This window comes from Hemicordylus capensis, chromosome 1 (genome assembly GCF_027244095.1).
Source record: "Hemicordylus capensis ecotype Gifberg chromosome 1, rHemCap1.1.pri, whole genome shotgun sequence".
Lineage (NCBI taxonomy): Eukaryota > Metazoa > Chordata > Lepidosauria > Squamata > Cordylidae > Hemicordylus > Hemicordylus capensis.
Window position 1 is genome coordinate 73,607,985 of NC_069657.1, and position 14,904 is coordinate 73,622,888.

A 14,904-nucleotide genomic window follows, 5' to 3' on the forward strand; every position below is an offset into this window, starting at 1 on the left:
TTCCTCCTCAGAACTTTCTGAGGTGAGGGAGGACACCCCAATTCTCTCCCTCTCCTATTTCTCCCCCCACCCCCAGCCAGGGTAGCAAGATGTTTCCTGAGGAACAGAGCAATGGCACCTTTAAGTTGCAACAGCTTTGCTTGCAGAGCACAGGACTAGAAACAACCCTATGATGGCAGAACTATCTGAGCTTAGAGTAGACTCCAGACAATTGCTTCAGTAACTTTCTTAGCCACTGCTTTGAGTTTCCTTGCATACAGCCCATGATACTTGCTCCACAGAAAGCTAACCGGGGCCTTGATTTCCTGCACCTACCCTCACTTCTTGCCAAATCTCACCAGTATCTCTGTGGGATCCCAGCCATAAACCTGACACAGTCATATTCCTGCTCTTCCCCAAACTCTATCCTACATTAAAAGGTGACCAGGTTAACATATACCCTGTGCTATCAGGGAAAATATGTCTTCCCCAATATATTTTCTTAATCAACTTTGAAATAAGCAGTCTGCTTGTTTGTTTCTCTTCCACCTGGACTCATGCTTTAAAGTGTCTCATATATTCCCTTAAAATAGTGAATGTTGGCATAATCACAAGCAGAAAGAAAGTCTGAAACAAAGATAAGGGCACTAGAATATTTCACAGTATGGAAACTGGATATTTGTGTGTAAGAGAGTTAGTGACAACCTAAAGAGAAATGTCCACCAACTCACAAACTGAGCTCTTTTTGTGTTCACATGAAGTGCAACATATTTTGCATTACCTTTAAATTCTGCAAGGCTGTACTTGTCTTTGGTGTTGAGAACCATATAAATAGGCAGAGGATTCTGACCATGAGTCAATGCATGCTTCTGCCCTGAAAGTGTGCTGCTGCCGTTCTATAAAAAGAATTATTGAACAAATTACTGACATGACTAAAATATCTATTCCTATGGGCAGATACAGCCACCTAATGGCACAGTGGGAAAATGCTTGACTAAAAAGCAGAAGGTTGCCAGTTCAAATCCCCGGTGGTATTATACTGGACAGCAGCAATATAGGAAGATGCTGAAAGACATTATCTCATACTGTACTGGAGGGGGCAATGGTAAACCCCTACTATATTCTACTAAAAGAAAAGCACAGGGCTCTGTGGCCGCCAGGAGTTGAAATCGACTTGATGGCACACTTACTTATGGGCATATACAATTAGGAAGGGAGCTGTACTGAGAGAAGACAATAGCCCCATTCAGACCTTCTTAAAAGCACTGCCTTAACTGTGTACGGTGACACAGATAGGTCAGAAGGTCTGTCCCTGTCCCATCAGTCATCCCCTCAGCTTCACTGCTCACACTCTGAGTGGCATTTATCTGAATAGGGAAGTGCCCTATCCTTGATGGTGGATGCTTCCGTGATTGTGAGGCTGGGCTAATCTTAACTACAAATACTGATTTCACCCATATGAGTCTGATCCCATTCCAACTGTTTCCCACAGGTCCTGTTCTCATTCCACATAGCTGCATCTGAGGGAGAGGCAAGACAGCAAGGATTCATCTATTGGCCTGGCTTGGACTCACTGCCATTTGTTTCTCCATTCCCAGAGTTGTCTCCTGCAGTGATCATGCCACCTGGTCATTTGTAACAGCGATGAAGAATCAGTACCTGAATTTGCTTATTCTCCTCTCCTCTCCCTGTTCTTTTCCCTTTTGTACTGTGTGTCTTATATTGTAAGCCATTATTTTAAAATTGCCTCAAGTGCTTTGGCAGAAAAATGGCATATAAGCATAATAAAGAAATAACAGACTTCAATAAATAAATGTATATTCAGAGTCTCTGGGGAAGAGATTTGATAAACTTAAAGAAGAGAGACTATGATCCTGAAATTCATATAAAGCACAACAGGAGCTTTTACACACATGGCTGTTAGTTTGAATCTCCTCCAGAATGGAGGGTGACAGCCTACATATCAGCTAAATTTACCCCAAAGTTGCTGTGGGCTATCAGGGACCAGTTCAGACACAACTCTGTTTCCCCCCAAATTATGGCTGCACATTCTGGCTTAGCCCAAATTATGTCCGGCATAAAAAACCCCTCTATTTTCAGAGGCTTGGGGTTGGGGGACCCCAAGGCTTCAAGTATGCCCCGAAGCTTATCTGTGATGTGTGGAGGGGCCATTGCCGATAAGTCGGCCTTTTTCCAAACTCAAGCTTTCTTTTCTTTTTAAAAAATGTTTGCTTGGTGGATTTCTGGAACACAGGAAGGAGAGTTTGTCAGTTCGGTCTGGACTACTCTTTGAGTGATTTGCATTTGCAAGCTCTGGGGACGGGGGTGGGGGAGGCATTGTGGCAGATTAGTGAGATTCTGTGAAGGGAGTCAAGAAGGGGAGGGGAGGGAGAAATTCTTGAGTTAAATACAAGCACATGCAAAATGTGGGTCTTCCTATGCTTTCAAGTTCATCTTCGTTTTATTGAAGCCTGGTCACCATAGGAACCTAGGTAGGCTTAACATATGCAGATGTTGTTGGAAGCTTAACAATGGAGACTACAGGTTTGATGTAACCTGAGCCCTTTGTGTCTGAGCTGATTCCATGAGATTATATTTTTCTCCATCACAGAGAACAAACAATTTGCACAAATAAAATTTGTCTGAACAGCATTTCACAGCTTCATTTTCTGTAATCAGGAAACAGACTTATCAATTACCCCATTGCCTAAGGCTTTGTCAATGATGAGGCCCCAAAAATCAGTAACACATGTTTTGTAGCCTTCCTTCTGTCGCTGCTCCAAAGCTTGGCTGTATTCCTTTAAGTTTTCAAAGGAAAACAGATTCATCTTGTTTTTGATCATGTTCTTGCGAGCTTCTGCAATTGCTCCTGAAAGGTCCTTCTGTGACCAGTGAACATCTTCGTATAGATTTGATAACGTCCTAGAGAAAGGAAATAGAATGACTGAAAATTAACTTTGTACAAACACTTTGACTGTAATTAGTGATATGTAGAAGTCAACAATGTATGTGTATGAAAATTAGTCATTTGTGCAGAGCTGGTTATTTTGATTCTTTAGAAATAATCCAATACCTATGGGATTTTTCAGCCAAAAGAACTTCATGGGGAGTACTGAACTCTCTTGAAAATAGGAAGAATGTTTTTACACACACACACACACACACACACACACACACACCTCCAACAAATGCAGAAGTTGTTGTTGTTGTTGATGTTAGCAGGCCAGAAAAGATAGCAACACTTTTAAAGCACATAACTTTCCCCTGATGAAAAAGAGCATTCATGCCTTGAGGTTCACCAAACCTGTTGGTGAATATTTCCTTTTATATGAACTCAAAACACATTAAGAAAATCAACCAAGAGACAAGAAGAAAGCAAGCATGCATGCAAGCAAACTACAAAGACCTGAAATTGGAATACTTCCAGCCTAGGCGTATCCCTGCTGGTATTAACTAGCAGGTATTAACCTTTATTTATGCATTTATTTAAATAACTCACAGTTGAATCCTACCCTTTATCAAATGATCTCAGATCAGTGATTTAGTCTCACAACCACCCTGTGTAGGTAGGCTAGATTAAGAGATAAGTGACTTGCCCAAGGTCAACTAGTAAGCATGACAAATGAGAGTTTCCCTATACTCACCCATATTTGAGATTAACACATCCAGACATAGTGCACCTTTACAAAGGGTCTTATTTCCTAATCAAACACACTTTTTAGTGCTCTTTTTCTTTTCTGAGTCAGAGCTTTGGTGCCATAGGTAAGCACATAAGAATAAAATACAGTATATAACAAAAAACCCAAGGTGAATATTCAGAATGTACAGAATATATACCTGGCAACAGAGGGATTAAGCTAGTCAGTCCCAAAAGTAGCTCTCTCACCACCATCCTCCCCATTGCTGAGTTCCCATGGGTACTTCTCATATTATTTCTTTGTTTGTTTAATTTATATACCACCTGACACCAAAATACAATATTAAAAAAATAAAACAAACTGTTAAAACAACAAACAATTTAAAACATTCAAAGATTACTAAAAGATTACTAAAAGCCAGGCTAAAAAAATGCAGAGTGTGTGTGTGTGTATACCACCCACTACCAAAGTCTCTAGGTGGTTTACAGCAATAAAACAAATCAAGAAATTTTAACAACTAAAACATATAACAATCAAATTAAAATACCCATTAAAACTACCAGACCGCTAAAAAGCTTGGCTGAAGAGGGGCATCTTTAGTTGTTTCCTAAATGCCAACAGGAATGGCGCAGCAACAATCTCAGCAGGAAGTGTATTCCACAGTCCTGGGGCCACTACAAAGAAGGCTTGCCTTTGAGCTGGCATCAGATGGCACCCTCAGACAAACCTCCCCTGAAGATCTTAATAGGTGGCAGGTCTCATAATGAAGATGGCATTCTCTTAAATACCCTGGGCCTAAGCTCTTAAGGCAGGGCTGCTCAGTTTTAGTGATGAGCCCGGACCGTTCCATTCTACAGGCCTCCGGACCAGTCTGGACATGGGTGTTCGGGGTTCAGGTGATTGGGCTGGGGGGTTCCTTTAAGAGCGAGGGGAGGGTTTACTTACCCCTCCCGCCGCTTTCCCCCTCCAGTGCCCGTTGTTCTTTTAATAACTGGGGCGGCAGGATACCTCCCTGCCGCCCCTTCTTATGTTTTGCTGCTGCCGGCTATGCTGCGAAAGGCTTCAATAAGCCTATAGCGCGCACACACACATTGCACGCACTTCACGTCTCCACCGACGTGCGCGTGTGCTACAGGCTTATTGAAGCCTTTTGCAGCGTAGCCGGCAGCAGCAGCAGCAAAACATAAGAAGGGGCGGCAGCGAGGTATCCTGCCGCCCCAATTATTAAAAGAACAACGGGCGCCGGAGGGGGAAAGTGGCGGGAGGGGTAAGTAAACCCCTCCCACTCTTAAAGGAACCCCCCCAGCCCAGTGCCGGACCGCAGTTCCGTGCACACCTCTACTCAGTTTCGGCACACCAGCTGTTTTTGGATTACAACTCCCATAATTCCCAGCCACAGCAGTCAATAGCCAAGGATTATGGGAATTTTAGGCCAACATATGCAGGAGGGACAAAGTTGAGCAGCACTGTGTTAAGGGCTTTATAGGTTATAACAAGCACTTAGTATTTTGTCCGGAAACCTGTTAGTGGTCAGTGTAGTTATTTTAAAACTGGAGTAATATTGTATCCTTGGGACATCCAGGAGACCAATCTGGCAGCAGCATTCTGCACCAACTGCAGTTTCTGGAGTGTGTACAATGATCTTGGATCATAGAACAAATCAATCCAGAATTTTCACTCAAGGCACAAATGACCAGGCTCAAACAAGAAGACCCAGCTCCCTTGAGAAGTCCATAATGCTGGGGAAAGTTGAAGGAAAGAGAAGAAAAGGATGACCAGCAGCAGGTGGATGAACTCGATTACGACAGCAATGAATGTAAAGGCCAAGTTGAAGACCGATCATCCTGGAGAGATTCTATCTATGTGGTCGCTAAGAGTCAACACTGACTTGACGGCACTTAATCAATCAATCAATCAATATGGTCTCTTTGGGACATCCTGGAGACCAATCCGGCAGCAGTATTCTGCACCAATTGCAGTTTCTTGAGTATGTACAAAGGCAGCCTCATGTAGAGTGCATTGCAGTAGTCAAGCCTGGAGGTTACCAGCATGTGCACCACTGTCTTAAGGTCCTCACTTCCAGGAAAATGGTGCAGTTGGTGAACCAGCCACAACTGATAGAAAGCACTCCTGGCCTCCACCTCCACCTGAGTTTTGAGAGAGAGGGTTGGGTTCAGAAGTTCTCCCAAACTGCAGATCTGTTCCTTCTGGGAGAGTGTAACACCATCCAGAACCGGCAGGTCCATCCCATTTCCTAAACTGAGACTTCCTACAATGAGCACCTCTATCTTGTTTAGATTCAGTCTCAATTTGTTATACCTCATCCAGCCCATTACTGCCTTGAGGCAGGCATTTAGGGACGTTATGCCATTGCCTAATGAAGCTGAAAGAGAGAAATAGATTTAGACTGATAACACCCCGCACAAATCCCTTGATGGTCTATCCCAGTGGTTTCATGTAGATGTTAAAAAGCATTGGAGTCCTGAGGGACACCATACAAAAGCTCTTGCTTCATAGAGCAGCAGTCCACAAGTGACACCTTCTAAAATCTGCCCTAGAAGTATAAGCGTAACCACTCAGTGCCCTCTACACCCATTCCCCTCAAGCGATCCAAAAGGATACCATGGTTGATGGTATTGAAAGCCACTGAGAGATCCAAAAGGACCAACAGAGTCACACTCCATCTGTCAGTTCCTCTTTGGAGATCATCTATCAGGCTGACCAAGGCAGTCTCCACTCCATAACCTACCTGAAATCCAGTCTGGTGGGTCTAGAGAATCTGTTTCATCCAAGGCTGCCTGGAGTTGAGAAGCCACTACCTTCTTAATCACCTTGGCTAACCACGGGAGATTGGAGACAGGCCTATAATTGCAGAACTCTGAAGGATCAAGTGTAGACTTCTTTAAAAGAGGTATAATAATTGCCTCCTTGAAACAAGGAGGCATCCTACTTTCCCTCAGAGAAGCATTTAAGATCTCAGCTAGGCCCTCTCCAACAGTCTCCCTGTTTGATGATATAAGCTAGAAGCCTCTCTGACTTGGTATATGGCAGCTTCCAATGTTCCTAAGCCATGCCAGACAAGGGTCAAGAGAACAGGTAGTAGGACGCACAGTTCCAAGCAGCTTGTTCACATCCTCAGGAGTCACCAATGGAAACTGATCCAATTTAACCACACAAGAAGAGTTGATAGATACCCCTGCTAAAGACTCTGCACCAACAATGGAATCCAGCTTGGCTCGAATATGAGAGATTTTGTCCACAAAAAACACAATAAAAGTTTCACAGCAGCTGATGGCTCCAAAGCCCAAGCAGAATGGTCCTGTATAAGTCCCCTCACCACCCTCGACAATTCCGCTGGACACAAACCTGCAAACGCAATACACACAGCAAGGAATCGCTTCTTTGCTTCACGTATTGCCAGCGCATAGGTCTTCAATTGTGCTCTGTGCTATAATCTGTCAGATTCAAGTTGAGTCCTTTTCCATTTGTGCTCTAGTTATCTACCTGGCTATCTAAAGGGCTCTTTCAAAAGCTGGTAAAGATGATAAACCATGAATGTCTAATAGGGAGTGCATTCCATACCCCAGAAGTGACTACAGAGGAGGCCAGCTCCTGAGTTGCCACCAGATGAGCTGTCAGCATCCAGAGATGGACCTCTCTCAATGAGCTTAATGTGCAATGGGGATCATGCAGAAGAAGGCATACTGCTTTTTCTACAGGCTCCCAGAAGCCACTCTGCTTATGTGAGACTGCAGGCGTATGGGTCTCACTTTTTGACATGCTCAGGAGCCTCACAGAATTGTGACCTCTCCGTTTGTTGGCATATTGGGGAACAGTCACTCAGTAGGCAGTGGTACAGTTACCCCTAGATTTAGCAGCTGCCAAAGAGCCAAACTGAAAGGGAACTTGCCTCACGCCTTCCCCAGGCTGGGACACCTGAGTAGACTCCTGAAGTTAACTCGCAACAGTTAACTCTCTGTTCAAGGTCTCTTTGCCCGATTGATTCTCCTTTGGTTCACCTCCCCTCCATAGATGCTTCAAACAAACTAAAAACTAATTACCTCAGCAGGAAAGTCAGATAGGGCTTTGTGAATGCAACTCCCATAGTAGCAGCAGGTGACTAAGTAGACCATAGGAACTCAGAGATGTGCCCATTATGACACTGGTTAGTTTACTAGGTGTTTCCACATTGTGTTGTAGTGCAGCATGGCAAACACAGGGATCTTTTGAGATTCCCTGGAACTTCCCTAGCCAAGAAAGAAGGTCAATTGGAATGTCCCCCCAGGACATGTTTGGGCTTTATCTGCCCTTGGATACCTGAGCCATTGTGATCCCCTTGGCCTCCAATGCTACCCACTTGGTTACCACTGGAGTCACTCTTACTTTGACGCTGCAACAAATACTTGCTATACCTTTTAGCAGTGTTTTGCTCTGCGGGCCACCTATACTTCCAGGCCCCAGATTGATTCCCTTGCTGGATCCGTCCCACGCTGCCCTCCTCGCTAACACCTGGAGCTGGCTCCATGAGAACAGATGCCCTTTGGATACATCTTTGCTGTCTAACTTCCTTGATTCTTTGCTGCTTGCTGCTCCTCAGTCTACCACCAAAGAAAGAGGTCTGTTGGTCACTCCCAAGCCACGAAGATCTACTCATTACTGAAGAAAGAATCGAGGTTGTATGATAACTGCTGCTGTGCCCCAATCTGGGCTGCCTCTGTCCCTATCTCTCCTCTCCTGAATCCGAGAGCCTATTTCTCTGAGACTCATTTCTCTGGCCAGCCTAGAAGCTACGTTCATTTGGACATTGAGCTAAATTTCCTCTTAGCAGTTGTATGGGGAATAAAACCTTCTTTCAGGGGCGTAACTAGGTTGGAGTGGGCCCTGAGACAAGATTCTTAAATGGGCCCCCCTGCCGAGAAAATTTTTTTTAAATGACTTCAAAAGGAAAGAAAAACCAGCAAGTTCGTGACCTCTATGAGCGGTGGCATTTACCGGAAGTTTCCCCCGCGCTTGCTGCATGCTGCATTTCTCCGCTCCCCTCTCCCTGCCCAGTGCTTTTGGCAGCAGCAGCAGGAGCCCCTTAGCTCCAGACACAGGCTCGACACGTCAGACAAGAAGAGAGAGATGACAGCCACAGACACACATGCGCAACGTGCCCTTTCTTTCCCACGGCCTGCTCACAGCTCACAATCAGGGATTAAGGGCGAGAGCTGCCAGCCAGGCCAGAGAGGATGCGAGTTCAAGCAACCGTGCGTCCCGATCTTACGGCATGTCACGTTTACTTAGTGCCGCAGAGAGTAACTGGCCCTATCCACCCCCAGCACAGTACTTCCAGTGACTGTTGCTGGTGTCTGTCGTATGTTTCTTTTAAGATTGTAAGCCCTTTCGGGACAGGGGTCCATCTTCTCTATTTGTTATTTCTCTGTGTAAACCGCCCTGAGTCATTTTTGGAAGGGCAGTATAGAAATCTAATAAATAAATAATTAATAAATGTCCTGCTTGGATGTTGGTCTAGATGGATCTTTGTTTTGACCTAGCAGGGCTTTTCTGCTATTTTTATTTCTTTTTGAAATTATTTTATAAGCCACCTCAATCAGTAGGAGAGGAAAGAAAGAATCTTAAATTGTCATCAGGGGGTCATCTTTCCCTCTTCCTTTCAGGTAAATACAGTATCACCTGTATTTAGCCTATGTTTTTAAGGGGGTTGTCTTACATTCAGTGTCTTTTCTTTTTGGGTAAATACGGGTAAGAGGCCCCCATGTGCAAAATGGGAATGATGGTGGTCTGCTTCACAGGGTTGTTGTGAAGCCACTGGCGGAAAAGGCTTGGGAATGACTTTTGCATGTAAGAATGCATCACCATCACCATCACTCTGGACTCACTCACACTCAGCTCCGGTTCCAGCTGCCCATACTGCTTGGACACCCAGAAGCCCCTCCGATCCTCCAGGGAGATGAAAGCCTTCTCCGGATACTTGGCTCTGAACTTCTTCAGGAAGCCACCTTTGAAGTCCACCAGCACCCCGTCCATGTCCACCAAGACCCGCAGGTGCCGGCAGCGGGGAGCGCCGCTGGAGCCAGCTCTGCGTTGCGAAACACAGCCAACCCCCAGGGCCAGGAGAGGGGTGCAGCTGGCCCGCATCGCTTGCTGCGGGTGCAAGAAGCTGTGCATGAAAGTCATGGCTGGGGATAGGGATTGTGGGGGGGGGAGTGGGAGGGAGGGCGCGATCAGGAATGCCTCATCCTCCTCAGCCCTCAGCGCTCCTCGTCTGCAGCGGCGACGCCCCTCTCTCCTCTCTGCAATGCACGCACTGGGGGACACGACGGCGCAGACTTCAACTGACTTGCCCCGCGCCACACATATGCGGCCTCTGGGCCGTAGCCCTGAGCACGGACTCTTGCTGACTTGCGCTCTCCAGCCACCTCTCCTCTCCCCAGTTGGCCCGGCGGCTATTTCCCTGTCTTCGGGTCAGCTTGGCTCCTTTGCACCACTCGCCAGGGCTTCTTCGCAGTCTCTCCCCAGGAGATCAGCTGTTCTCAGGAAACCAGGCAGGCGCAATCCCCCCCCCAACTTTTTTCTCCCCTGAGTCACCACAGCCGCAGTGGCTGCCTGGTCCCTGCGCGCGCGGCAGTACAGTTGCAAGCAGAGCTGCCGCCGCCGCCCCCCACCAGGCACACGAGGAGCCCGCCAAAGAGGAAGCCGCCTTCCACGCTTCTCCCTGGGCTTGGATGGGGTGTCTCTCTTGTGCACGCTCTTTGATTTCAAAAACGTGCCGTGAGCTTTCCAGGGCTGCCTCCTCGGCGGTGGAGGATAGGGTAGACGCTGGGTGGGGGAGAGCCTCTGAGGGCCCCCCCCAAGACGGGGGCCCCAAGACAACGGCCTCCCCCTGCCTAATTGTAGTTACGCCCCTGCCTTCTTTGTTTTGAACCTCTTTCTCTCAGCCGGTCATTTTCCTGTAACCAACACTTTGCATTAAATTTAATCTGATGTGAAACTGCTCCACCATGAGTTAATTTCCCCACACCAAGCCCAAATGCAGGTTTTGGGGTGTTTACCAATCACCCTGGGGCAGTTGCCAGTACAGTATGTACTCAGAGGCCAGTACAGTATGTACTCTATATCAAGAGCAATGTCCCATAGGCTCACTTCTAGCTGTTGGTGATATAACTGCGGTGAGGAAAAAAGTTTAATTTCATCATAATCAAAAGGACTTACTGCAAAGAAATGTGTTTAGAATGGAGTGAAACTATAGAATGTACAATTATTTCTCATTTTAAAATCTAACAGGTGGGGTGGGCAAAGCTTTCTACCCTCCAAAATTAATTCTGCCACTTCTGTGCCCCCTCCCCAATATATTTATTTTCTGGTGCTGTCCTGATGAAATATAGACATGCTAAAGGAAATCTTTGATATGCCATCCTTACCATGTGGAGCCAGAAGAGCCAGTGATATATGAAATGCAATTTAAGAGATCCAGCTTTTGAAGACCAAAAAGGTTGCCATGTAAAGCTGTGAATGCCCTGGCACCACCCCCTGTTGACATAACAGCCACCACTGGCACCTGTTGGACATAAAACAAAAACAGAAACAAACATTAAATACTTGGGTTAAAAAAAGGTCAGTGAAAAAAGGAAGATTATTTGAGATGGTCATGGGACTATTCCATCAAAATCCTATGATGAGAGTGCTCATAGACCAGGCCTGTTAACTTAGCTGCCACTGCCCGCCGCCCGCTGTTTTTGGACTACAACTCCTGAAATCCCCAGCCACAGTGGCCAATAGCCAGGGATTATGGGAGCTGAAGGCCAACATCTGCAGGAGGACCGAAGTTGAGCAGCCCTGTCATACACTCTTTTCTAGCTTTTTAACAGAATGTTGAAATAGCAGAGTGCTTACCCTAAGGAATAGTCTTTCTCATTTGCACCAACTGGCAGTGTGGCCAGATCTAGTTTGTTAGATTTGAATTTTAAAATATTAAAAACAAATAAAACAGGTGCTACGGCCAAATTTGTAAAACAAAGAAACAAAATAACGATCATAGGTTTTATCTCAGATCACCTTTATTGACTTAACTATAAGGAAATTCTGACCTCATATTTTTATTATGTGGAGGAATATCTATGGAGGAATAGAAGTGTGAAAACATTACATGCCAGTGTGGATCCTCACACAAGAATTTTCAAGCTATGTGGACAGGTTTGTTATCCATTGACTATAGGTTTAACACCTACTTGGTCACTGCATCATTGGAGAGGGCCTATAGTTCCAAGGATGGCTTCAATTTCAAGGGGTGCTTGGCAAACTGCCTTCTATAGGCACATTCCTAACTGACCACCACTACCACATGGAGGCTATGGGCACAGTGGTGGTCTTAGGGATCAGCAGTGGGTCTTCTGAGGACCATGGGCAGTTGTTCAACAAAGCCAATCCCCCACGCCAGACCTATGTAGTTCAGTGGGAAAACACAAATTCTGCATGCATAAGATTCCAATGCCTTGTATCTTCAGGTTTTTTTGTTTTTTGTTTTTAAGGAGAGATCTCCAGTAGCAGAATTAGGAAAGATCTCTCCTTGAAGAGCCACTGCCATGTACAGCAGAGACAATACTGGATTAGATGGATGCCTAGTCAGACCAAGCATGGAGACAGCTTGTATCCTATATAATAAAAGGCTAAGTGAGTGGCCGTGGCTTTGGAACGTTGGGGATCTGCGTCCCTGCCTCCCTGGGCTGTTGTGGGCCTGCGCGAAGCGCAGGCCCAGAAGAGCCCAAGGGACACAGGACCGCAGACACCAGTGTCCCACAGCCAAGGGCGGCCATTAGCCGGTGTGTGGCAGCGGAGGAAAGTGTCGGAGGCGGCGGCAGAGCCACCGCCTCGGCCATGAGCTGCGGCACAGCGAGAGGAGGCCGAGGCAACCAGAAGCGGCCGCCCTGAAAAAGGCGAGGGCAATGGCGGCGGGGGAAGACCGAGACGGGGGACAGGGAAGCTGGGCGAGGTGGCGGCAAAGCCGCCAACGAGGCCCCCGCCTGCTCACAGCCGTCGCCCCCGCCTGCTCACCCGCCCTCCCAGCTGCCCAAAATGAAGCTGGGCGAGGTGGCGGCGAAGCCGCCAACGAGGCCCCCGCCTGCTCACCCGCCCTCCCAGCTGCCCAAAATCACCTTCCCCGCTCCCCCCCAAAAGATTAAGGGCCAAAATGGCCCATGAGAAGGTCGCCGCCCCGCCTATCGCCCTCCCGCCCACCCAGCTGCCGAAGACCACCTTACCCGCTCCAGCCCGAGGGAAAAGAGAGGAGCTCATGAGCAGAGCTCCTCTCTGTGCTAAGTCACTGCTCAAACTGCCGCTATAGACGCAAAGGACGCCTATTGCGTCCATTGCGACAGTATGGGCAGCAGCTTAACACAGAGAGTAGCTCTGTTCCCGAGTTCCTCTCTTTTCCTTCGGGCTGGAGCGGGTAAGGTGGGCTCCGGCAGCTAGGTGCGCGGGAGGGCGATAGGCGGGGGCGGCCACCTTCTCATGGGCCATTTTGGCCGTTATTCATCCACACACACACCCCCAAAAAAGTAAAAGCAAAATAAGGAAGAACAAAAACAGAGACAACAAAAAAAAAAAGAGAGAGAGAGAGAGAGAGAGAGAGAGGGGACAAGGGGGAAAAAGAGAGAGAGAGAGAGAGAGAGAGAGAGAGAGAGAAAAGACGGGATAGAAAGCTAGCGCCCGTTATCATAACGGGCTTAAAAATACTAGTCTCTCTATAATTATCTAAGATGTTCCCATCGCTAATCCCATGCATGGCAGCTCTCTTAAGAATTTGCAAGCAGCTGCCAGATAGCGGCGGGGAGGGGTGCACCACGGCAGGGACGGGTGGGGGGGGGAAGAAACTGCTGCCCAGGAGAATGGCTGGGCAGGCGGTGGAGAGGGCGATGCAGCCTCCCTCTCCAGCCCACCTGCTTGGCCAAATGTAAGGATTGCCTGCACTGGGACTGAATGAGGAGAATGGCGGAGCAGGCAGCAGAGAGGGAGGTGCAGCTCCCTTCTCTGAGGCTGTCTGCCGGTCAAATGGCAGGCACAGAGAGGCTTCATTCAGCCCCAGTGCAGCGGGGAGAAAGTGAAAGCAGCAGTGGCAGAGTGAGGGAGAGAAAGCAGCGGTGACGGGGGGGAGGGGAGAAAGCTGCGGGCGGGCCAGGGGAAAGAAAGCAACAGGCAGCCCAAAAAAGTGGCCAGCCAGGTGGCTGGCCACGGAGAAAAAAACATTGGAGCGGGGAAGAGGGAAGAGAGAGTGGAGGGCTGTGAGTGAGGGGCCGAGAACAAAAGAGAACTAGAGGGACAGATGCTCTGTGCCCGGGCCAGCTAATTATTAAATATTAGGCCTGTGCATGCTTGAAAAAGTCAGACCCAATCCATATCTGATCTGATCTGATTCTGAAACTGTTGGAATTGGATTCTTTGCCCCGGGCATGTTGCATAATGGATTGGAGTGGGATTTCCGGTTGAAAATCCTACTTAAAATCAGATCTTTTCCCATAGAGGTTACTGGGGAGAACTTGTAAAAGGTCTGCTTATTCCTGCATTGGGGAGGAAAAGAGTTAATATAAAATCAAAGGAATGTCATTTTTCCTCCAGTTGGAGATGGAATGATGGTCCTAGGGAGGGCTTCAGATCCAGAACTTCATGTGTGCCAGATTTCATAACTGTATGCCCATCCATTTTGGAAATATAAAGTACAGGGCAAAGGGGTATGCTGTTACCCCTTTTCCATGAAGGCAAAGGGCAGATTCTTCCATATGCTGATTAAATGATGGTCCCAAGGAAAGTCTTCAGTTTCAGTTTTTGTAAAGTTCTAGCTTGAAACAAGGCAGATTTCACCATTTTTAGCCTTTTTTAAAAAAAATCAAAAATGAATTTTTGACCAATCCTCTTCAAATTCACTATGTAGGGGGTGGCTTACATTCTCCCCCCACCCCCATGTGTGGCAAGTTACAAGGCTCTAGGCTCAACTGGTTATTTTTTAATGATTTTTTTTTCATTTTCCCCATTGACCTTTGGGGGGGGGAATCTGATTTTAAAACTGTTTTTAAATGGCAGTTTCCGCCATTTTGAACCTCTGATATTCCAACATGTATTTTGACTGGAATTCCGACTTTCCAACATCATATCAGATATTTCCAGCCTGATATCAGAAAGACAATTTCAGATGAGAAATGTTAGATTAACCAATTTGGCCAATTTTGGATTATTTCAGACATTTCCGATCTGACTTTGCATAGGCCTATTAAATATATTTAAATATACGTTC

The 14,904-nt window shown here is 46.9% G+C and overlaps 1 protein-coding gene across 3 annotated transcripts in view; it reads right to left on the reverse strand.

Moving 5' to 3' along the window:
- LOC128340806 (cytosolic phospholipase A2 epsilon-like) overlaps positions 1–14,904 on the reverse strand; it is an 86,072-nt gene that overhangs the window by 37,425 nt on the left and 33,743 nt on the right. For all 3 annotated transcript variants that reach the window (XM_053286525.1, XM_053286527.1, XM_053286526.1), the window contains 3 exons: positions 11,042–11,178; positions 2,679–2,901; positions 761–875 (listed from right to left, as the gene is read on the reverse strand). In XM_053286525.1, the coding sequence (XP_053142500.1) occupies positions 761–875; positions 2,679–2,901; positions 11,042–11,178 (475 nt within the window). The remainder of the gene's footprint in view (positions 1–760; positions 876–2,678; positions 2,902–11,041; positions 11,179–14,904) is intronic.